The sequence below is a fragment of the Artibeus jamaicensis genome, unplaced genomic scaffold (assembly GCF_021234435.1).
Source record: "Artibeus jamaicensis isolate MK-2021 breed Jamaican fruit bat unplaced genomic scaffold, CSHL_Jam_final contig_851, whole genome shotgun sequence".
NCBI classification, from domain to species: domain Eukaryota; kingdom Metazoa; phylum Chordata; class Mammalia; order Chiroptera; family Phyllostomidae; genus Artibeus; species Artibeus jamaicensis.
Window position 1 is genome coordinate 6,493,950 of NW_026521986.1, and position 23,581 is coordinate 6,517,530.

General features: G+C 55.6%; 1 protein-coding gene across 1 annotated transcript; it reads right to left on the reverse strand.

Annotated features, from left to right (window-relative positions):
* Positions 1-905: 905 nt before the first annotated feature.
* Positions 906-23,199, reverse strand: RAB15 (RAB15, member RAS oncogene family). Its single transcript, XM_037125895.2, has 7 exons — positions 22,905-23,199; positions 7,081-7,141; positions 6,193-6,253; positions 5,650-5,727; positions 4,966-5,055; positions 3,713-3,778; positions 906-3,533 (listed from the first exon to the last, which is right to left on the reverse strand). The coding sequence occupies exons 1-7, from the start codon at positions 23,026-23,028 to the stop codon at positions 3,375-3,377; spliced, it is 639 nt and encodes a 212-aa protein (XP_036981790.1). The 5' UTR covers positions 23,029-23,199; the 3' UTR covers positions 906-3,374.
* Between the last annotated feature and the right edge of the window lie 382 nt (positions 23,200-23,581).

Sequence of the window (23,581 nt, forward strand, 5' to 3'; positions counted from 1 at the left end):
TGGTAACCCTGTGACGTGCACTAAGTGCTTGATTCCCACGGCTTCGCACAAGGACAGCAGTTATTCTGGAAACTGCAGGGGCGTAGCAGGCAGACAGCTTACAGCAGTGGTTTGCAACTCTGGTGGCAAATGAGAATTGCTTATAGAGACTTTCCTGCACAGAGGTGGCAGAGCTTTCCCGCCCAGAGATTTCGGTTCCGTCGTCTCTAGTCAGGACTCTGCCACAGTTCCCTGGGGCCCTGCCGCACCTGTTTCCTCTTCTGTTGAACCAGGACAATCGCCCTCCTTATCTCACACAGGGTAATTGGCGGGATGGAGGAAATAAAGCATTGCAAGTACTCTGTAAGCTGGAAGGTTCAGGTTAAGATCTCAGACTGCCCTGCCTTGTTTTACTCCTTCCTTCTTCAACCGATCCTTACTCTCAAACATTCTCTGCCTCTCCCATCAACTCTGTATCCCAAGGTATAGCATTCAATAGCTACCACTGCCCCCCACCGCACCCTCAACACACACGCACCTCCGAGACTCCAGTCTGCCTTGCTCCCCGAGAACACTCAATCACAGGGCTGGAGTGAACTTCTAAAAGATGACCGAATCCCCCCTCATGCCTTCAGGAAGGCCTGTTCCTGCCCCATCTGACAGGTGAGAACCTTCTTAGCTTTAGAGACTCCCTGAGACACAGACACTCGTCATCTCCATGATTTTGCTCAGTCTCATTTTCGCAGTGTAGGCCCATCATGGAGCGATGGAGGCTCTGCCTGGGGCTTCCCCGCAGATGGCATTAGGAAAGGTACAACATGGCAGGTGTCTGCCACTCCCACTGTCATTCTACTGCCATTGTTTCCCCTTAATGGCCAGGGTCTGAGCCAGACCCACTCCCAGGGACACATACAGGCACCCGTACCTGCAGTTTGAAATGTTCTTTATTTTGTAAACATCTGTGTTTAAAATAATGAACCCTGCTCACAATTCATATACTGGACCCGAGACACAGGACACAAAGTTCACCCGTCACAAGGAGATGGTGGGGGCTCAGGAGCAGGCGGAGGGCCTGGGGCTGGGCTGAGTCTCAGGGCAGCAGGTGCAGAGGTGGCGAGGCGTAAACAGGCAGGAGCACCTGCTCGACAGTGCGGCCTGGTGCCAGACCCCGGGCCACCTCCTGGACGGCAGCAGTTAGGGGCGAGGGGCTGACTCCGGTACCTGTTGAGAGGAACTGCACCCTAACACCCCAACTCTTCCCACCCCCATACCTTCCTCGGCTGTGGTCCTGGAACGGGGCCACTCAGGCCACAGACTCTCAACCCCTTGGTTTCCCTTCCAGAACCCCTAGTACACAGTTAAAATAGAGTTCCTCTGTCCCGAGGGGGTCAGGAGAAAGGCAGTACCGCTCTGCCTGATCTTCAGGGAGAGCTGCAATACGACACACAAGTGGAAGCCAAAGCAAGTATGACTTCCCCCTTCTGAAGTCTGGGTTGAGGGCTGGCCTTACTGACCCCCCGACCCCCAGGGCCATGCTGATTCTGTCCCGACACCCGAGGAGTCCTCAGGGAAGCATCCCTAGCCGCACTCATGACTTCATCCTAGAGTCAGCTCTCTACCTTCCTCATCAGACTTACACCTGTTCCTGCCTCCTTTTCCTTCACTGTGCAACCCATCCCCATTCCCACGGCCTCGGCCACCACCTCCTGGTTTGATAAGAGGCTGGAGGAAAGGTTTGATGATTTTATCCCCCCACTGTTTTGGAGTAAGGAAGTGGGGCTCTTAATCCTTCACATGGGTGTGCCCTGAAGTTTGGTCTGTAGTTGGTGAATGCTTGATGCCCAGTGATTTTTTGGCTCCAGCCCCAGCCATGCAACACAGCTAGTGTGAAGCTTGAGAGTGATCCTCCTGAGGAAGGTAAGGAGGAGCCCTGCGAGAGCTGGTAACTCACTTGTTTCTTCCCTGGGCTCTACGGGGGTAAAACACCTCTTCCCGAGCAAAGAGCTCTGGAGGAGTCCTGTTCCCTCCACCTGCAGCCACAGTGCCCACGGGGCAGTTGGCAACCCCTCCAGGCCCCCCCTCAGGAACTAGAGGGGCAAGGTGAGCACTCTGTCTAGAGGCTGAAGAGAACAGCACTGAGCAAGGCCTGCCTCCTTTTCTCCCACGAAGTCCCTGCTCTTCTGCCACAAACTTGGGGTCTCAGGAGAGCCTTGGGCTGAAGGCTGGGTTCTGTGAAGCCCCACCTCTCACCTGCCAGGGACTTGTGGGGAAATGCTCTTCTTCCACAAGAACTGGAAGGTGGGGCGCAGGGAGCCCCTGTTTCCTTTGGTTTGCAAACTACTGTCCCTGGCCTGCTCTCCCTTGCTATTAACTTGATTTATAGTAACTATTCCTCCATTTACAAATGCTCCTCTTTCTGAGTTGGCTTGTCAGCCACTCCCTCGGGGCTCTCCTTGCCCCGGCGGTGCCCTCAGGCTTTGGTTCACGTCTTTAAATTCAAGAGCCCAGGTGGGAGAAGCTGTGTACACACCGCGTGGGAGGTAGAGAATGGAGGTGATTTTTGCCCCTGCCGCCCCTCATCATTTTTGTCTTCTCTGAAGCACCTGCCTCCAAGCTCATTTCCCTGAGAGGCAGGTGGGCAGGGGGGCGAGCAAGGCTGAAGCTGGAGTGGAAGGTGGGCGGCAGGGAGAGGTAGCACAGCCCCAGGCGAAGGACTGCGTTTGGTGTTTCCTTCCTACCTCGATGGTCCACTTTCCCAGGTCACAGGGGAGGCAGGCCCATGGCACAGAACGGGCGGTGGGGAGCAGAGGACGGGAAGAGGCACCCCATCACCTTTGGCCCACTCACAAAGCAGGGCGAAGGTTCTCCCAGGAGCAGAGACGGAACATCCCCATAAGCCTGAGTCCTTTCCCTCGGACGGGGTTAGGAGGAAAGGAAAGAACGATGCTGCATCAGCAGCCACAAAGCAGGCCACACAGGGAAAGAGCTTGAGGGGACAAAGAGAACAGGGAAGAAGAGAAAAAAGCAGACAGGAGACAAGATGCACTGAGAGGAGCCTTAAAGTGGCCTTGGCTCCGGACAGGCCGTTGCCTGGGGAGCTGGGCGTTGAGGGCGCTCAGGCGCACTGGGGCTCAGAGCAGGCCTGCAGCTAGGGATTGGGACTGGAGATGCCACTCCGGGGGCGGGGCTGGGGCGGGGCTGGGGCTGCTCAGAGACGATAGCGAGGGCCAGGTCGCTCCGGAGTCGCTCTCAGGGCCAGGCAGGGGGAGCAGCAGCTACTGATATTCCACAGGGTCACCCAAATGAGAGGAGAAGCGGGGCAAAGCCCAGACTCCCTGTCTGCCCGCGGGCCTCCTGAGGGGAGGGGGGACTTGTGGGCGCTCCACGTAGGACCCTCAGCACCAGCAGGTTTTGGAAGAGTTCACTGGGCCCTCAGGTTTGCTCTCATCCTCCTCAAGCTCTGCCAGTGCCAACTCGTTGCTGGCACGTGTCCGGAGACCATCTAGCTCCTTCCTATGGGCCTGCAGCACCAGCTCCGTCAGACGTGTGAAAGACTAGGGAGAAACCAGGGGGCACAGGTTAGTCCGTCCTTCCTCCTTTCCCTCGTGCAACCCTGTAATGCCCAAGGGGCAAGGTCTCCTCTTATGTTGGCTCCCAGCCGCCACCTCTCCCTCTGGCTTCCCCACTCCAGCTTTCCCCAGAGACAGAGGGCAGCGGGGCTTCAGAGTCTCACCTCTTTAATGTTGAGGTTGGTGCAGGCACTTGTTTCATAGAAGTCCATGCCGTACTCCTTAGCCAGCTGCAAGAGAAGCACATTCCTGAAAGGGAGGCAGTGAGGGAGGGGAGGTGCCCGTAGCACCTGGCCATACTTCTGCCATTGCCCTCACAGCTCGGGCTGTGTTGTGACAATTTCTCAGAGCAGGTAACTGTTTGGCTGAGGCTAAGAGCTCCTTCTAAGACATAAGCTAGTGTGCACGCACGCGTGCGTGTGCACACACACACACACACACCCCAGAGTCAGAGATACCAGAATGTTGTGGCAATATGGCATATTAAGAAAAACCTAGGCTTGGGAGTCAAAGGGGCCCGACTTGAATATCAGTCCCGCCACTTAATGGCTGTATGACCTTGGACAAGATATTTATCCTCTCTAAGCCCCAGCTTTGTCATCTGTTAAGGGGGATGACAGTGTCTATTAACCAAGGCTATGAGACGATTAAATGGGGCCACCCATCTCCGACCACTTGCTTAGCACATAGAGTGCTCAACAAATACTATTAATGCAGTAGAGTCAGCTTCTACTTTCAAGACCTTCAATGACTAGGTAGTATTTTTTAATACTAAAAAAACCCCACATCAACTTTATCTTCAGTGTTAGAGGAATGCTATTGACTGAAGAGGTAGAAAAAAATCTCTTGAAGCCCTTGGAGTAGATGGATGACTCTTATCCCGATGGTACCCACCTCCCTTTCTGTTCTCTGGGAGGAAGGTCTCCCTGTACGCTTGACGACCCATCGGCACCCTCCTCTTACCCTCTCTGCCCCCAAGGCATCTGAGTCTGGGCCCTGTATTCCCTCATTTACCTTCCTTCCTCTTGCAAGTGTAAGGAGGAGAGGGGGTGGGTGTGGAGGGGGTGGATGACTGTAAGGTGGCAGCTACACCTGGACACTGCCAGAGAGTCAGCAACTGGAAGCCTTTCCTCACCACTAATACTGGATAAGCTTGTAAGCAGAGGTAATTTTGCCCTGGGGGACTTAGAACTGGGAGAGTTGCTTCCCAAGAGGTCTTTGTATCAGGATGGACCCCAAATCACTGTCCTGAAGGACAAAAAGCCACCTGTCAAGGATGCAACTCACCCAGTGCCTTAGGCCACGATAGAGGTGTAAGGGAGCCTGATGGTGGAGCGAGAATCCTGGGTCCCAAGTCTCAGGACTGGGAGGTAGCACAAATCCCCAGAGATGGATCATCCAGCTCACTCCCACTTACCTGCTGCCCTTGCTCTCTTCCCACCTGCCGTTTCTGCTCTTCATCGGCCTTATTCCCTATAAGGATCTTCTGGACACCTTCTGGTGCATACTAGGGACAAAGGACAGGCAGAACCACCAGTGAGTGCTGCCTTTCCCTCCCGTATTCCCACCACCCCACCTACACTGGCCTCCTCAATAGCACCAACTCTAAGAGCCCTAGGGACAGAGCGGTGTCATGGGGGCAGCTTAGGGAAGGAAACACTCTGGCTAAGTCCAGTGCTTCCTTGGACTGGACGACTGGTATCCGAGCTGGAAAGGACATTGAGTCCAATCCCTCGTTCTACAGATAAGGAACCGCGGACGTAAGAGTTCAGATGGCTTGCCCAAGGCTCCACAGCTATCATGGCAGAGTCCCGAGATTTCAGGAAAGAATCTGTTCACAGGGCAGGCTCTGAACTAACTCACTTCTGGGAAGAATCAAGTCTGGCAGCGGCAGCGCACAGAGTGTGCAGGGCTTGGCAGCTCGGCTTCCTCCCCATGTCATACTCGCCCAGAGGTGAACTTCCCCTGGGCTGTGGAAGTGAGGTTGCCTGGTAGCTGTCGGCTCCCCCACCCGGAGCTTCGGCCTTTCCCGTCTGGCCCTCCCTCTGCCTTCCCCTCTGAGGGGCCTCCCCGACCGTGACAGGGAGACAGCATCTCTTACCTCGTCCACATCACTGACCCACTTCATGATGTGCTGGTAAGAGCGCTCGCTGCTAATGTCGTAGACTAAAAATATTCCCTGAGAGAGAGAGAGAGAGAGAGAGCAGCAGAGAGTGGTGGGGGAGGTAGGCACACAAAGGGAGAGTGCAGTCAAGGGGCCAGGAGCGGGTGTGGTGCCTTAAATGCTGCATCCCACTCTCCGAGCTCTCTGCTTAGCGTAATGAGGACCCCTCAGCACCCAGAAATATCTTGTTCTGTCTCAGACCCCCAAAGCTATTGCTTCCTAGGCCCTTCACAGAACTTTCCACCAAATACTTTGGCCTGGGTCTTTAGCCCAGGGTGGGGGGTGAGGGTAGGGGACCCGGTAGACTGAATGCTCAGGCAACAACTGATGAATGAATGGTTGACAAACAACTGAAAGACTCCCCTGAGGCTCCCCGCCTAGGGCCCTGTCTTGGGGGTGAGTGCACACATCTCTCAAACACCAGAGCTAGGAATGTGGGTGGGAGCACCCCACCTCTAAACCCTGAAAATGGTGGCTCACCTGGGCTCGTCGATAGTACTGCTTGGTGATGGTCTGATATCTCTCCTGCCCCGCTGTGTCCCTGCAGTGGAAAGCCAGTCAGTCCCTCAGAAGGGCAGGGACCACAGAGGCAGGTGAGGGGGAGGAACAGGAGCTGGGAGACCCTGTGCACATGCAGTTAAACTGGGGAGCCGTAGGGTGAAAAATCGGTGGAGCTTTGGTCTCTAAGGGGATCTGGACATACTTGATTCTGCAGGGGAGACGCCTGGACTCCCGGTGCTGCAGGGCTGGCGGTGCCTCGTCAAATACATCTGCACCAGAAGCCACAGCCATAACTGGGCCTTGACAACTCTCTAGAATTTGGCCCGTGTGACCAGACTGGTTGGACAGCTACACTTCCAGACCCTAGGGGGCCTCTGAAGGCAATGCCCATACCAGTCTGAGACTGGGAGACAGCTCCCCTGGTTGGCAAAGGCAGTGAGTGCCTCCAGGAGCGCAGGCCAGAGGGCCACAGCAGCCCCTTGTGGATCCTTGCGGGAACTGCACCATACTGCCCTGACCACTCTCCCCAGGCTTCCAGCGAAAATGGAACGAGGGGTGCACAGCCCTTCCTCCTTCCAATCCTAAGGCGGCACAGCCCAAGGACCAAGCCTTCTTCTAAGACAAACCCATAGTGTTTAGTCTGCCAGTTGTTCTAATTCCTGCCTTTGGGTGACTGTGGTCAATCCTGCGAAGTTTCTCAAGAATGAGATCAGAGATTAAGGCTCGTGGGCACAAGAGATGGGCGCTGAGACTTCTGTTTCTCTCCACCGATCAGGTAGCCAGTTGTCCCAGGTGAAGCCCCAGGATTTGACTCATGGCAGTGACAGTTAGGGAGCAGCCCGGGGCCCTCCCCTCCCACCAACTCACCAAATCTGTATCCGCACTTTGATGCCATCTACCTCTATGGTCTTCATCTTAAAGTCAACACCTGGGGAAAGGAAGAGAGCAAGGAAGTTAGGGACTGAGAACCCCTGAGAACTGGCCGAGACGGCCCAGGGCACTCACACTTGAAGGGCTCTCCTCTGGTGTAAACAGGCAGAAAGATGGCATGAGGCAAGGGCCTTCTCGAACCAGAAACTGACCCAAAGAATTGTCTGGGGCTTTGATGGGGCTTCCCTTCCCCTTTGAGGAAGTTGCCAGCAGTAAAGGGCTTGGAGGCCCAGGAAGTGAATGTCAGTGAATGTGAGGGAATCCACTCCACCGCTGCCTCCCTTACCCAAGCATGTCTCACTCTGTTCACGTGTGATGTCTTCTTAGTTATCCTTCCGGAAGGAACCACTGCGTTTTCCCCTCCTGGGCCTGGGTTTTTCTCTCCCTGCCTTGTTACTAACCAGGAGGGGTGACAGCATTGTCACAGGGGCATGTGGGGAAGGCACATGGACCCTGGAAAGAGGAGGGCTGTTTCCACTCCACAGGGTGTATGAAGCCCCTGGCACCCAGCAAAGGGGCAGCAGGGAGAAGGCTGGTGGATCTGCAGTTGACTGACTGGTTTACTGGGGGAGGCACTGCTGTTTGCCAGGAGCCTGGGCTTTGAACAATCAGGCCTGAGCTTGAATTCTGACTCTAGCCACTTAACTCATAGCTAAGACTTTGGGAACTTTGCTTCTTTGAGCCTGCATTTCCTCGTCAGCAGAATGGGGACATTACCAATCGTTTCAGATGGCTGCTGAGAAGACCACGTGGCGTACGGTGCCTGGCACCCAGCGGCTATTCAATTGACTGCAGTGCTCATTACGCTCCAGCATGGTCTCAGTGACAGTGCGAGCTCACGAGGGACCACCAGGGACCAGGTGAAGAGGCAGCGGCCCAGCACGTCGTTGGGGGAGGGAGAGGAAGGCAAATGGGGTTCTCGGGCTTGAGGAGCTAAGCTGCCACAACGCACAGGACTCATAAGGGATTTGGCAAACCAGCCAAGGACAGGACACGTATTTGAGGAAAATCCGCAGCGAGGCAAGTCAGCACCCCCAGCAGCACACGCGCTGGAATCCGGGTGATGCCAAGAGTTTTTATCACTGCACCTCTCCTCGGCGCTGACGGTGCCCCGGCACCATGCCCAGTGACTCGGGAGCTGTCTCCAGTAGGTTAATTAAGCTTAAGTCTCCGTGTATTCCCCAGAGACAAGCCAGGAATGGGCCTCGTTAACCAGTTTTTAGGGGGAGAACCTGGGAAGGCCCTAGTCCTGGACTGCAGTCACCAGGCTGCACAGCGCAGCCCTGAAGACCCCAGAGGTGCTGGAATCCCCCCATAGCAGCCATTCCACCCGGGCATTGGTCCTTTAATAACAATAACGCTTCTCCCCTTATCCATTCTATCCCTAGCTGTCCACAGATTCAGACGGATTAAGGTTAGGCTCTTCCTCCCACCACTGAGACCAATCATCATTTAATTAGAAGGGGAAAAAGGTTCGGAATGGACAACCTGAACTAAATTGAATTGGTCAGACGTGAATCATTCTCGCTGCCCACGCTGATTCGTATCCATGGAGCTGTACTTTTCCAAGCGGACAGTGCCTGGCAGCCACTCTTCCAAGTGCGCTGAGAGGTGAAGGAGGAGGGTGAAACAAGGAGGGGCACCCGGCCCGGGTGGGGGCAGCAGCATGCTCACGCCCCCCACCCAGGCAAACTGTCGTCAAGAATCTGCCTCTCCCCAACACCTGGCATCAAAGAGAATGCAAGAAGTTCTTGCGTCTCCCATGGAACAGTGCCTTCCACCCAGAAGGACCGGCAGTGTGGTTCATTTTGGAATGGACCTAGCTCACCCTCACACTAGCCCAGCAAGCCCTGTCAAAGACGGCGCCTTGTTTGTGCAAAGCGGCCACAAAGGGGCTCCGGTGGAGACAGAAGGTTCTACTTCCATTATTTCACAAACTTCTGTGGGGACTTGCTTTGTACCCTGCACAGCGCTAGCTGCAGAGAGTGGCAAAATGACATGTGGTCCTTTTGGGAGCTGAGTGGGAAAGAGACAAAGGCCCAGGGAATGGCATCACCACCCTGAGGCATGGGCCCAGCAGAGGCCTGTTTGAGGCCACGGCCCGTGCCACCCCTCCTGCTGTTTCCTGAAGGAACACGGCGAGTTGTATGTTAACTAGGCACAGAGGCCTCAGCTGCACTTGGTCTGCCTTGTCTCTGCAGGCCCGCGCGAAGGGCTGAGCTGGGGGAGGAGAGCCCAACCCCAGGGGAACCTGCCGAAGAGTGAACGCGGCTGTTACAAGGGGCAGGGCAGACAGAGAAACGCAAGGACCCTGGCAGCGCGAGCTGGGCTTGGATTCCTTCTCCCCTCCTCCTTCCCTCTTAGCTGTGTGGCCGGGGATCGAAGCTGAAGAACTCTGAGGGCTCATAGTACCCCCACCATCTTATAACCTAGGCCCTCCTGACCAGCCAATAAAATTTGTTTTAACATCTCTGAGAAGTCAGACCCTCCAACTTTGTCTCTTTATAGGCACTAAGGAAGAAGCAGAGAAAGTCTGTGCCTTATGACAGATCGTCCTCTTCCACCCGCTCCCCATCTTTTTTTTAACATTTGAAGATTAATGGCCCAAGGATCTTCTAGTGGAATCTATTCCTGCTACTCTACTCCTGCATACTTTGTGCCTTCCGCTGGGTCCACCCTGCCAGTCAAGCCCCGGCCCGCTGTGACCTGTGCCCACTGGGGGCCCCTTCTGTACCCCGCGTGGCTGTCAGTCTCTTCCACTGCCGAGCACTGCAGGATGAAGTCACAACGCTGGCCTTGTTTAGTCGCCTGCAGACGCGTGCTTTGTCACCTCGGCTGGGCCTCACAGCTGCTCAGCAACCCGTTCATTCGATGTGCGTTCACCCCTTGCATCCCTCACAGCCACTGTCCTCCCTGCCGAAGGCTTCAGTCCCTGTGCGCCCCTCCCCACAGCTGGAGACACTCAAGGGAATACTGTGCCCCTGTCCGATGGGCCAAATGAAGGCTGCCTGTTGGAGCCTTTTCTCTGAGGCGCACCTCATTTCCTCGGAATTTTCTGGTGTTTCCCACCTTCTCTGGGGCAGGAAGAGTCCTCTCCTCTTCCCAAGTCTCCCCCTCAGCTGTCCTCATCAGCCCCCTCGGCGCTCATCCTAACAGTTCCACCCCTGGCTGTTGCATCTTCAGAGCCCAGGAAGGAGAGAGATTCCTCATCCACCTGCACCCGCAGCGTGCTCTCATCCCGGCTCCTCCCAGGGAGCACGTCTCAAACTTGAAGGTGCAAGCAGATACGTGGGGATTAGGTCAAGATGCGGATTCTGATCCAGCAGGTGGTAGATGAGGCCTGAGATGCTGCGTTAAGCCTCCATCCAGATGATGCTGATGCCTCCGGTCCACCGAGCACGCTTCTGACAGCAGCTTCTAGGACTGTGCTTCTCGGAGTGTGGGCCCAGGACCTGCAGCCTCAGCATCAGCTGGGACTTGTTAGACATGCAAATTCTCTGGGCCCACCCAGCCCTACTAAATCTCAGACACGCACAATTTGAGAACCGCTGTCTGGCCCATCTTTAGGCAGAACCACACCCAAGGCTCCCGACTGTGCTCCTAATGACAGCACATCCCTGGCCAGGGAACCCAGAGCCCTCAGTTCTTAGGCCAGGCCCCTGAAGCAGCGGGGAGTGGGGACTATCACTGGGAGACACAGAGAGGCCAAGAATCCACTTATGTTCCCACTCATCTTATGGCTGAGCCAGAACTGGACACCAGTCTCTTTAAAACCTACCCAGCGTACTCCTCACTTGACCAGTGGCTGAGGCTGTGGGGACTTCTCTATCACGCCCCAGCGTAGCCCACACCTGTGCTGGTATTATGAGGCGTCTAGAAGTGAGCAGTAGGCACATGTGGGGCAAGCCCACTGTGCCCTATTTTCAGGGAGCCCCTTGCTCCTTGAGCATCCACTAAGCCCAGAAGCAACACCCTGGACAGTGCCACCTCCATGTTCCTGCAAGAGGGGCTGCTTCTTTTCCCTGACAGAGAGGAGACGCAGGTGTGAAGAAGCAAGCAAACCACCTCCACGCAGCTCCAGCAGAGGTTCCCAGAGACCGTGGAGCCTGGCAGGAGAAAGTCAAGAAGATGGGGCCCCTCCCCACCACATGTTGAAAGCATGGTGAGTGGTTCCTCAGACATGTCCGTCATGGTGGCCCCCACACCCAGTGTCCTTTTCTGGCTGGGACTCCCCAGCCCAAAGCATCTGTTCTCTGCAGAAAAGCAATCCTGACTAGACCAGGGGTGGATATCTGACCAAAAGGAGGCCCACCACTGGGTTTGCTGGTGATTCACAAGGTGACCTGGCCAAAAGGGACCATGGGAATTAGCTAAGCCAATCAAACCAGCCCCCTCCAGAAGGTGCAGAGGGGACTGGCCAGTTGGTAACGAGAGAAACATGAGGCAGATAGGCGAGCAGAGAAGCAGGGAATGCCCAAGACACCATGTGACGGCGGGGGTGAGGCTCAGGGCGCTGCGTCCCAGCACAGCCGCCGTCCACACCAGACCCCACTGTCCAGCCTCACTGCACCCTGTTTTCTTAGCGCCTCAGGAGGCCTGAAGAGTCACAGCCTGTGACTGTCAACGGCTGCCTGACGGCTGCCCACCGCCCTCACCCAGTTGGCAGGCAAGATGCTTCAAGGCTGGGGCTGGGAGGGACACCTCCAAGTGGTGTGCCCTGCTCCTTACTACCTCCTGTTTTTCTGTCCTCCAGCCCCAACTAGTATGTAAGGGGCAGATAATGTACTTTGTATTGGACAAGTTTGTTGCTTGTTGGTTTTTAAAATCCTGCCTCCATACAGTGCCAGGCAGTTCCGTTAGCGGTGTACCCCGGCCTGAGAGCGAGAGTAAGGTACAGAGGGATGGGTGCCTGCGGATCAAGAGCAGGGACAGGTGTCCGGCCTTCTGAATGCTTCACAGACACCAGCAAGAAAAACTCCTCAGTTAAGTGACAATGCCAGGTCCTGATCTACCAGTGGCCTCTGGCTCTTCCTGCTGTGTCCCTGGCAGTGTGGCCACTGCTCCTCCAGCAACCGCCAGGCCACACCCAGAGCACTGGAGCACGGTGGCAGCTGCTGTCAGAGAACTGGGAGGACAGGCGAGGCCATTCTCTGAGCCCAGGGGGCTGTGTCCGGTCAGAGGGACAGGCCAGGGGAGCAGCCACCGCACACCCTTGGCTCCTGAGATTGGAGCCTTGGGCACTAATGCAGGGCCGAGCTCACCACCAAGGTCCAGCAGTGGAGGACTGTGGAAAGAAGGGAACAGGCACATTCAGGGGAAAGAGCACTCCTTACCATGGCTGCCTGCCTCCAAAGAAAGCCCTGGAAAGCAGGGAGGAAGTGCAGCTCAGAAAACAGGGTGGCGTGGGCATTCAGAACATAGCTGGAGGTCAGAGTTTGGCTCCAACCCTGCCTCTACCACGAATCACCTGTGTGGTCTTGGGAACGCTGTGCAGCCTTTCTTTGATTCTGTTTCCTTGCCTCTCAAATGGGGGTGACAGTCCCTACATCAGGGAGTTTTTGTGAGGACTGCGCATTGCACAGGGCCTGGCACATAGAGCTTTGTTAAACGTCAGCTGCCTCAGGGAAGACGAGACAAGGGGGCCCAGGGACCCAGCTTGAGGAACGAGAGCTCTGGGAGGTAGGCGGGCTCGTGGTGGGGAGGGGAGGCGGAGAGCTAGCACTAGGCTGGAGCGTTTTAACAAAAAGAGGAAATGCCACCCACCGGGGAGCCCGGATGGCCCCCCAGAGTCCGACTACACCCTAAATTCCGGAAAAGCCAGGCTGTGCCTGTTGGTGCGCCAGCACCTCATGGGTTAATGTCAGGTGTCAACCTGCCTATCTGCCAAGTGCCACATGCTTCAAGTGGAAACAGGGCTCTTCTGGGTGCCAAATTATCGCCATGATCAACCACAGCCTGAAGGACCAGCAGCGTGACCTGAGCCTTTTCAGGAGCAATGAGATGCCACGACAGGAACAACCTAATACACCCGAAACCCAAGGCAGACACCCAATCCCTGGAGCCATGCGGGCTCCGGTTACCAGGCCCGGAAGGCCTGGGGCTTCTCCCCCACAAGAAACCGGCATGTGCTGGACATGCGGGATGCACGTGGGCTGTGGCAGGAAGTCACCTCCAAAGAGGTCACCCTGAGTAAACCCCAAGACAAGTTTGGGGATAGGCGGGCCCTGTGGGGAGGCAGCTGCCTAACTTTGCCACCCAGACCAGGCATCAGAGTGACCCACATTCAAAGCCACCTCCTCTCAGCCAGAGACCGACAGCACTAGGAGACCCATAACGCCGTTTCCCCGAACTGAGGGACAAGGAGGGTAAGAACACCGAGGGGAGCGCGGGAGGGAGAGCTGAGAGACACAGCTCAAGGGAAGACTCAAGACAAGGGCTCCTGGCACACAAATGCCCCTCGTACCAGTTAGATGAGCGTCAGGGGAGAGCGTCTCTGCCCTGGACCTGCCACCCGCTGTACCCTCTTCCTCCCTTCGGCCCGGGGACTTTCAGCCTTGCTGTCGGTGGGACTATACGCCCACTGACTTCTTCCTCTTGCCCAGTTGCAGACTGACTGCCCCTCACGCCGGCTCCACCCAGGCCCTCTGCGCACAGGCTTCGTGGCTTCGCACCACCTTGCGCTGGCAGTGATGGGAAGCAGAAATGAAGAGAAGACCCTGGTCTTTGGCAGGCAGAATCCTGACCTTCCACCAGCAAGACCAAGTTTAACCTCCAGGGCACTGGGGCCAAAGGTCTGATTAGGACGCCCATCCACAAGGAAGACTGGAGATTTCAGAATATACCCTGTCCCTCTTCTTTTTTTCAAGACGCACATACACGACCTCAACACGGAAGGACAGTGGTGATATGGGGACCAGGACAACTCCAGAGGCCTTCCCATAAAATCTCCAAGGGTCGGTCTTAAAAAACCCAGGAATCCAGGGGCTTTTATCATGCAGGAGGGCTTCCCAGTCAAGCCTGGACTCCCTCGAGGCTGGAGGGAGTGCATATCCCCAGTCCCTGAGCCCTAGGAGCTCCCCACTCCAGAGCCCCCAGCCGTGAGGTGGTCCTAGATTGCTCCCGCAGCCTGGCCGGGCTGATGGCCATCATCTGACACCAGCAGCGACCCCACGCAACCGGCAAGACTGACCTTAGCCTAAGATAACCAACCCCTCGTCTCTTCATACAGCGAAGAGGACCCACTCACACAGGGATTGCAGGAGCACGTTCTTGCTCCCTCCTACAGCTGAGCTTCTCCTGCGACGTACATCTGAGCAGAAGAGCTGCAAGCTGCTGCAAACGGTCCCCTTTACAGGACTCTCCCTCTTTCCTCCAAGTCCCAAACACATGTAGCGCAGTGAGTCTCTCATTATCCGAAGACACCCCAGAAACCAATACTGTTTGTGATTTCCCTCAGGGAAGAGCAAAAGTCTTCTAGGAAAATGCACCCATCCACTCATTCCATTTATTCTTTATTCATTCATTCACTCAAACTGCTATCGAGTGCCTACTGTGTGACTGTGTGTCTGGAACTAAGCTTAGCAGACACAGCAGTGACTGGCACAGGAAGGTCCTTGTCTTCAGAGAGCTTCTCTTCGAGTGGGGAAGTAGATCACACATGACCAATAAGTAATTTCAGAGAGTGCTGTGTTAAGAGGCAAAAGCAGGATGATGGGGAAGACGGTGGAGAGATGCACGCAAGCGGCTTCAGATCAGCTGGTCAAAGAAGACCTTTTAAAGCAGGTGGCATTTGAGCTAAGACCTGAATGACAGGAAGGTACCAGCAGGGAGATGAGCTGAAGGATCAGGGGCCCAGGCAGGGAAAGCGGCAAACATCCCTCAGGCAGGAACACATTTCACTCAAACTTACAGTTTCTCAGAGGAGAAACACAAGAGGGAGCAGCATCATTCCTTCCTTTGTTATAAAGAGAAAAAACACAGCAAGGCCCTGCCCTTCCCTCGGATCTCGTGGGCACCCACCCTCACTTGTGTACATGTGCACACATGTACGCACGCACGTAAACTTGTTTGCAGGCTCTAGCCTGAAAAATGCACCAAGAAACTTCTCAAACACTAGCAAGGCCAGATTGACGGCTTTGCACCCCCCACTTTATACCTCCACCCTGAATGCTCATGTGTTTAAAGCACACTATTTCTGTGTACATAGTATGTACACAAAGTAGGTGCTCAGGGCTCTGACCAGTGTGGCTCAGCTGGTTGGGCGTCATCCCAAAAAGCAAAAGGTTGCTGGTTCGCTTCCAGGTCAGGGCACATGCCTAGCTGTGGGTTCGTCCCCAGTGGGGGCAGGTGTAAGAGGCAATGGATCAGTGTTCTCTTCCTCTCTTTCTCCCTCCCTTCACCTCTCTCTAAAAACAAATAAATAATTTTTTTTTTAAGTAGATGCCCAGGAAACTTTGGTTCACTTACCCTTGCCATACCCACTGCTGCATGCGCAGACCTCCGTGCGGCCTCTGTGGCATGAGCTCCAGATCCCCCTGTGCCCCTCCACTCTGGCAGACCCCCGCCCTAGGCCTCGCCTTCCTCAGCCTGCCGCTGGGTGGTCAATGGCACTGACCCCTTGTTCCTTCCCTCTCCTCCTCCTGAGTCTCTTCCCGTGCAGCACAAGGTTTAAGGAGGAAGATACTGCGGCCAGGAGCCTCAGGAGCAAACATTTCAAAGGGACAGGGCCTCCAAATGCATTCCCCCTCACAAAGAGCCTCGCGAGGATTGAGTGGAACTGAAGCTGGTCTGCTCAGGACCTGGCCGCCACCAGCTGGCCCAGCCAGGCGGAAGACAGCACCTCCTCCCCACCGCTTCTCCCCGGGAGAGGCCCTCTCAGTCTCCAAGGCCCCGCTCAAATGTCACTTCCTCTGTGAAGCTTTCACCAGCCTCCCCAGGAGGAATTTGTCACTCCTCTGTGATTCCACAGCATATTGACATCGCTTTTGCACAAAATTCCAGTTGTCTGTTTGGAAGCCTGACTCCCCACCTGCACTGGAGGCTCCCAGAGGGCAAAATGGTATCTTATTCACTTCATATTCTCGTCACCTGGTCGTAGACAGTCATTACATATTATTCAACAGATTGAATAAATGAAAGGATTAAAAATGAGTGAGCAAGGGAGTGAATAAATGAAAGCAGTACATGCCAGGAGAAAAGAAGAGTGAAGAGAAAACTTTAATCAGGAAGAGCAACGAAGAATGCCAACGGCCTGGCCCCTCTGTAGATCACGGTGCCCTGGTCACCGAGTTCTAGGTAAATATGTTATCAAAACAGTAATACGAGGGCAACACTCAGCTCTCATCCTCAAAGGTCCCCCAGCTAGACTCCTCAGTCACACCCGACTGTCCCCCAGAGGGACCAAGGCCAGCAGCAGAGGCACAGATGCCGCCCACCCCACCCCCCGCCATCCCAGAGCCCTCAGAGGGGCCCGGGGAGGCACCCGTCCTCTTCACTTCGGCTCACGGGAGGTTCTGCTTGGCAACCTGTGGAAGGGCCTTCCAGGACGAGCAAGGGCACGCACAAAGCCAGTGTGGAGAAACTGGAGTACAGGAGAAGACTCGAGTGTGGGCAACCTGCACGCAACGCATGAGTCATCACGCATCTCGGGGGCTCACTTTTCCCAGTTATAAAGTAGGGCTGGTGATTGAGCCACTTCCTTGTCCTCAGGAGGACTTGCATGTCCAGGAACTTCTGTGGCCCCCTTCCCAAAGCACGCTGCCCAGGCAGAAGAGCCAAGGAGAGGTCAGAGGCCTCCACAGAAAATTGGCAGTTTCACAGGGAAACAGGCACAAATATTAGATTACAGAAGAAGGCACTCTGAGAAGAGCTGGCAATCGGGGAAGAAGGGTAATGGCCAAATATCGACTTTCATGTTATAAAGCTCATCACCAAGCTGTCTGGGGAGCGGGAGGAGGCTGGGAGGAGGAAGAAGGAGCAGGAATCAGGGCGCTCAAAGCCGTGGGCGAATCTGCAGAGCTGTGAAGGGGGCACAGGTGCACAGAGCAGCAGAACTGAAATCCTCCGAGGGTTTCAGAGCCATTATCAGGGATCACGACCTTGGGGAAGGGGGCGGGCAGAACAGCGGCCTGAAGCAGAGTGACACTTGGCAGAGACCAGCGCCTTGAGCCAGAGCCACCCCAACCCCTCTGGGGTCACCTCTCTCCCTATTCCTTCACACCTGGTCACCAACTCTTCCTTCTCAGCCCCGGGGCTGCCAGGGCCCAGGGGGGAAACTGGCACAGGTGTGGAAATGAAAGCCAGAGCTACTCCTGTGCTCCCTGGGAAGTGAGTCGATGGTGCCCCGACTCCATTCTGTGCCGTTCACTGCTCTGTCCCCGGCTCCTCACACAGCACAAGGCACAGAGCGATGTTCAGCAACCAAATGCATGCGTTTATTCATCTCTGCAACGTTCTTATAAGCTAGGGAAAAATTAATAATAATAAACATATAAGAGCAGCTATCATTTTTTAGTCTCTGTAATCTTCACAACGACCCTTAAGAAATGTTCTGCTATTATCTCCAATTTTCAGATGAAAAACCCAGGCACAGAGACACAAAATAAATGTCTGAAGGTGGCAGAGCCAGCAAGGCCACGGGAATCTCAGGCAGCTTGTCTGTGCTCTTTTCTTTCTTTTTTTTAAACTTGTTTTTTATTGATATAGTTGAACTTTACAACAGTGTCATAAAACAGTACAAACAGAGCCTTCAGAGAGAGGAAAAGAAAGCAAATTTAAATATATTAACCAGACCAAAGCATGTAAAAGATCCAATGATACATACATTAAATAATAATATGCTAACGGTATCTAATTTACCCACTTCACATTATGTCACAAAACTACTAGTAAACATCAGTTCGAAATTTGGTGAATGGACTCGATTCCCAATTTACGTATAAGATGTGGCACACCCTTTGCGTGTGTGTGGTTAACTGGTTGTAGTGCAGCATCTTCAGAGAAGTTTGGTACTGGTATATATTTACCACCTATAGTGCAGTAACTAATGGCTAGAAATGCATTCTCCTAATTTTCTCTATGAACTTAGAGAGGGCATTAATGAATTAACAACATCAGTTACCAAGGGACCCAAATTCCTTTCTATTCGCATTTACGTGTGTGCCCCTTTCATTCTATTCATGGCACCTCACCTTCCCTTCCTTTCTTGGGAGCTGTGGGAACCGCTGGGGAGACACCTGGCTCAGGCCGCCTGGCGCTGGGGCAGCGACTGGCGCAGACCTCCCACGGTGCCACACAGCACAGGCGCACAGCACAGGCACACGGCGCCTCCGTCCGAGGCCCACAGACCCCAGCGCCCAAGCACTGGCCTGATTCCAGGGCCTGATTCCAGGCTCTCCTCCGTGGCCAACCTGCGGCCTTCTTCCTCCCCTTCCGTCACCCACATGTCCTTGCCCCAGGCGCCCAGACTCCAGTTCAAACAGAACTTCCTGAGAAAGCAGCCCTGAAGCCACAGAAGTTCAACCAGCCAAACTGGAAAATCACAGAACACAGAGGGGTGCAGCCGAATGTGGCCTTCAAAACAGAAGGTGTAGAGACCAGGGGCAGGTATACTCAGGGAAGACCAAGGATGGGCAGGAGAAAGTCAACTCATGGGCGGTCCCCCCAGCTGCCACGCAGAATGGAAACCCAGAGTGGAAACCGCAGAATGGAAACCTATGTAGACACAGGATGTCTACATAGGATAGGACCTCTCCGCCCCTCCTGGGTCTCCTTGCCTAGGCAGGCAGCACACATCAGCTGAGGCCCATTCAGACGTTGCCAGGTTGCTTGGTGAGAACTGAGAACAGGTGCTGATATGGAGTTTGCAGTTGGTGCCCAGGAGGGGGTAGGCGGGGCCGAGAGGTCCTATCCTATGTAGACATCCGTGTGTTGGGACCGTGTGCCTGGATACTACCATAGCTCCTGACTGGTCTGCTGCTGCACGTCTGGTTTTCACCACGTCAGAAGTTGCTCAGAAACTTCCTATAGTGTTGGGAAGGCTCCAGTTCCACCCCACTCAGCCAGGCCCTCAATGCCCTCACTCATTCATTCACTTACTCATTCAACAGTGATGGAGACTGTTCCTGGCCGTGCACTAGGACTATGAAAACACCGAGGAATAAGATCTGGTCTCACCTTCAAGTTTGGGAGACAGAGAGATAAACAGAGGAATGTTCTCCCTCTTCCCCTAAAGCCCCTTCTGTTCCAGCCAGACTGCCCCAGAGTCCTATGAACACCCACCTCTGTTGTCTCTGCTGCTGCGACACCATCTGCTCCTCCCCCTACAGGAGCTGAAAAGCAGCCCACACTGCAAGGCCCGGCTTCAGCTTCCTCTCCTCCTGGAGCCTCCCTGCGGCTTCTGGTCCCCAGGGCCCCCCTGCTCCTCCAGTCTCCTCTAGCACTTGGCTGTAGCAGTGGCACTCGCAGTCCCCTCACCACACACTGGCTGCCTCACACACAGCCTTCCCTCATGGTGTAGCTGCTGACTACAACCGGGAGACCTTCGTGAAGAGCAGCAATGGCGGTCACCATGGATCCCCTACCCTGGACCAGCCTTCACTAAGTGCTCACAGACACACTGTCTTGTGGCCAAGGCTCTTTTGGCTTGTCTTCCCTCCCCAACTAGATGACAGGCCTCTGCGGGCAGGCGAAGGTACAAAGCAATTTGTCTCTAAATGCCTGGCACAGTGCTTAGTCGTTACTGCTCAGCTGATTTAACAGGTAAGACAGTCTCGACGGGAAACAGCAGAAAATATTAAGGCGCCGGCTGCCCACCTCTGCACCACGTTGTGGGACCAGTGGTGCAGGGCCAGGGGCAGGGCCGGCTACAGGGCCACCTGACTACCTGCTGACTGGAAAAAAGAGGGGTGGTCGGTGCCTGTCTGGGAGGCCTCCTCACTGCTCCCGGACAGGCTGTTTCTCGCACATCACAGGATCCTACAGGAAGTGGCATAGGTAGTAAATCACAGAAGTGCCAGCCTAGCGGCACCAGCGTGGTCCAAGAATCGGAACTCTGTCCTGGCACTGCTCGGCGAGCTGCCCCATTTTCTCCATGCACAAAAGTAGCCCCAAGAAAGGTGCCTAGACCAATGCCAGCAAGGTAAAAGAACGTGCCTTAGACAAGGAGCAGCTGGAGAGAGGCGACGTGCATTATTCATCTTGGAGTCTCCAGGTCTCGGCCCCGAGCCTCCCGACAGGACACGCGCACAGTTTCGACCAGACAAGTGAAGGACTATGACCTGGTAGTGCCCATTCCCTTGGCTCCTCGATTTGCCTCCTGGCTGCCCCTTCCTTCTCTAAGGAAAACGTTCTATACCCAGAAAAGGGAAAAGCTTTTCCTGATCATCCCACTCTTTTCCCAAGTGTTAGTTAATGCTGAAAAATATGCTCAAGATGGGGTAGAATAAGCTTTCAACAAGAATGCATTTAACAGATTTTAAGAGGCTGATGTGAAGAAAGACAGGCTTCTTTCTCTTCCACAGACTCCAAACTCCTAAACAGTCCTCTGCATCCTGGGAGATGGGGGGACCCAGCCATCAGAAGCTGAGAAAAAACTAGGAGAATGGTCTCCAGGTTTTAGGTCAAAATACCAAGGGCTTTGTGGGAACAGAGGGGCTGGGATGCTGTAGAGACACGTCCGCCCGTTCACTGATTCACCTCCGCCCACAAAGTGGTCGGCCCCACAGGGAACCTGAGAAGCCCCTGTGACCTGGAGGGAAAACGACACGTTTACCTGTCTAGTGGAAGAATGTCTAAGATGGGAGAAGACAAGGTAGAAGACAGACCAAGGAGAAGGGCTGGTAATGAGCAACATGGGGGTCCGGGATCTCAGGAAAGAACGAGCCTCAGAAGGGCCGTCTCGGTATGTCAGAAATGGCAGTTCCCTCGTTTGTCTTTGGGAAAGGGGGACGCGTCTCCTAGGGGAGACTAACTCCCCCACAACACTGAGCAGGAGCCCGAGAGCTTCTGAAGAGGTGGAGGAATAAAGCTCTCCAAGGAAAAACTCTGGTCCCTCCTAGGACTTGAGATGTGATCAGGATACCAAGGTGCAAACTCCTGCTCTTCAGGTAAAAGCCAGGGGCCCCCAGGCTGCCCGCTGCCCACTGCGATAGCTCAGCAGCTCCTGGCACCAGCCCATCCCCCCAAATAATCACGGAAAGTTTCCTTAAGTGTCGACCTGCTGCCTTTTGCCCCCACACCTAACCTGCACCCGTCCTCATATCCCATCTGGTTTCTCAGCCACTCCCTTGCTCACTCCCAGGCCCTTCCCTGACGCCTCCTCTTCCCGCTGAGCCTTCCCCAGAGGCGTGCAGTCCTCTCCTGGTCTGTGTCCCACCCATCCCTCTGAGGTGTCTCCCATCCAACTCCTGGACCTCCTAGGAGCCTACCTTACAGCTTCTGAGCCCCTAGGAGGTCAATGATGATAACAGTAATGAAGCCAGCATTATTCTGTTTCACCACGTGTCTGAGTGTGTGCTAAGTGCTTTTACAAACATTATCTCACTGATTCCTCACAACGCCTTGGTAGGTAGGTACTATTGTTATTCCCATTCCACAGAGGAGAGACTGAAGGTCAGAAGCTTAAGTGATCCTCAAGGTCATGTTGCCCCAAAGCGAGGTCGGCAGGTCTGTCTGACAACAAAGACTGCCTCTTAACTGTGAGGCCCTGTTCCTCCTGGCGCCACCTGCTCTCTCTCCTCTCTTGGCAAGAAGTGTGTGTTGGGAGGCAGGGCAGAAGCTTCAAGAGTAATGGAGTGCTAGGGCCCTGGCTGGCAGGAGGGGGACCTGGGCAGTGCTGAGGCTCTTGTGGACATCGGTCAGGGGACCTGTTAGATGTGGGTGGAATTCCCTCAACTCAGACCTCCCAGGAGAGGCGCCCCTCAGAGGGGAGACCACCATCCCCTGCCAGAACAAGTGATCCCATCAGAGTCCTGTCTGGGATGCCACCAGGCCTGTCCCTCCCAGCACAGGCCCCGCATGGCCAGATCAAGGAGGTGTGTTCTCTAAGGTGGGTCCTGCCTGCCTTCTGACCCGTCTGGACAAGTGGTCCTGATGTTCCCCAGCCTCTTTCAAAACGGGTGCTTCGGTCAGCTGCTTTCCCAGAACTGGCTAGTAAGTGTCGGTTTCGCAGACCGGGGGCATCTCACCTTATCTACGCCCCTCTCCAGGTGTCCCACCTTGTGGCTTACCTTCCCAGCTGTGCCCTGGAAACTCAATCTTTCTGGCCCCTCCCTCCCTTCCTCCCACTCCAGGATCCACACTGGGTCACCCCTGAAAGGGGGGGGGGTACCCAGTGACTCAGTGACTTGGCTCCGCACTGTGAACTCCTCACGCAAAAGCTTTAATTTACCCCCCTTCTCTACCTGGGGGTGTGGGGGTGTCATTTCAGTGGTTAAGATCCCGGCTGCCCCAGCTCAGGGTACCCAGGCCTACACCCGCCCCGGTAGTCTCGGCTTCGGTGGGAAGGTTCCCCAGCGCGAGCCCGAAGAACCCATCTCCAGTCACAGCAGCAGCAGGGACCCCTCACCTCCAGGAACCGAGGCTCAGGTCCCCAGCCGGGGCCTCTCACCTAGGGGCTCGTGAGCTCGTCCTGGCCTCTGGCCTGCCGCCTTCGGCGGATGAGGCGAGCAATTCCTCCCGGGCTGGGTGGGGAAGGGGAAGGGGCCCCCGGGCAGGTGGAGGCGGCGGGGAGGGTGAGGCGCCCCTCGGCCACCGCCCCTTACCGATGGTGGAGATGTGCGAGGAGTGGAACTCGTTGTCGGTGAAGCGGCACAGCAGGCAGGTCTTGCCCACCCCGGAGTCCCCGATGAGCAGCAGCCGGAACAGCACATCGTACTGCTTCGCCATGGCTGGGGCCCGAGGAGCCCAGGGCTGCGGCGGGCGGCGGGCTCAGCCCCGCTCAGCCGCTGCCATCGCGGCGGGCGCCGGCCGGGGATACCGCGGGCGGCTCCGAGGAAGGCGGGCCGGCCCCCCGCGCCGCCCGCCCAGCTCCGGAGGTGCCGGGGAGCGCGGTGCGGCGGGAGCGCGGAGGGAGGAGAGAGCCGCCCCCGCCCGCCCCTGCCCTGCGCCGCCGCCCGGAGGGGGCGGGGTGCGCGCGCGGGAGGGGCCCAACTCCCTGTGAACTCCTTCTAGACCCCCTTCCAACCCCTTTTTGACGGGAACCAAACCCCATGGGAAACATTTTGGTCTTTTCTGCGGACATTCTGAATGGGTGAGTTGGCGTGAGCTCCCAGCAAGCCCCCCTCTACTAAACTCGGGTTTTGGGTTTCATCTTTTCTCCCCACATCCCATCCCGAACCCGCCAACAGGCCAGTTCCGCCTCCCCCGAGCCCGCCCGCACCCCCAGCACCCCGCCCCTTCAGAAGCTTGGTGGCCGTGGCTGCGGGGGGCGCAGTGGGTG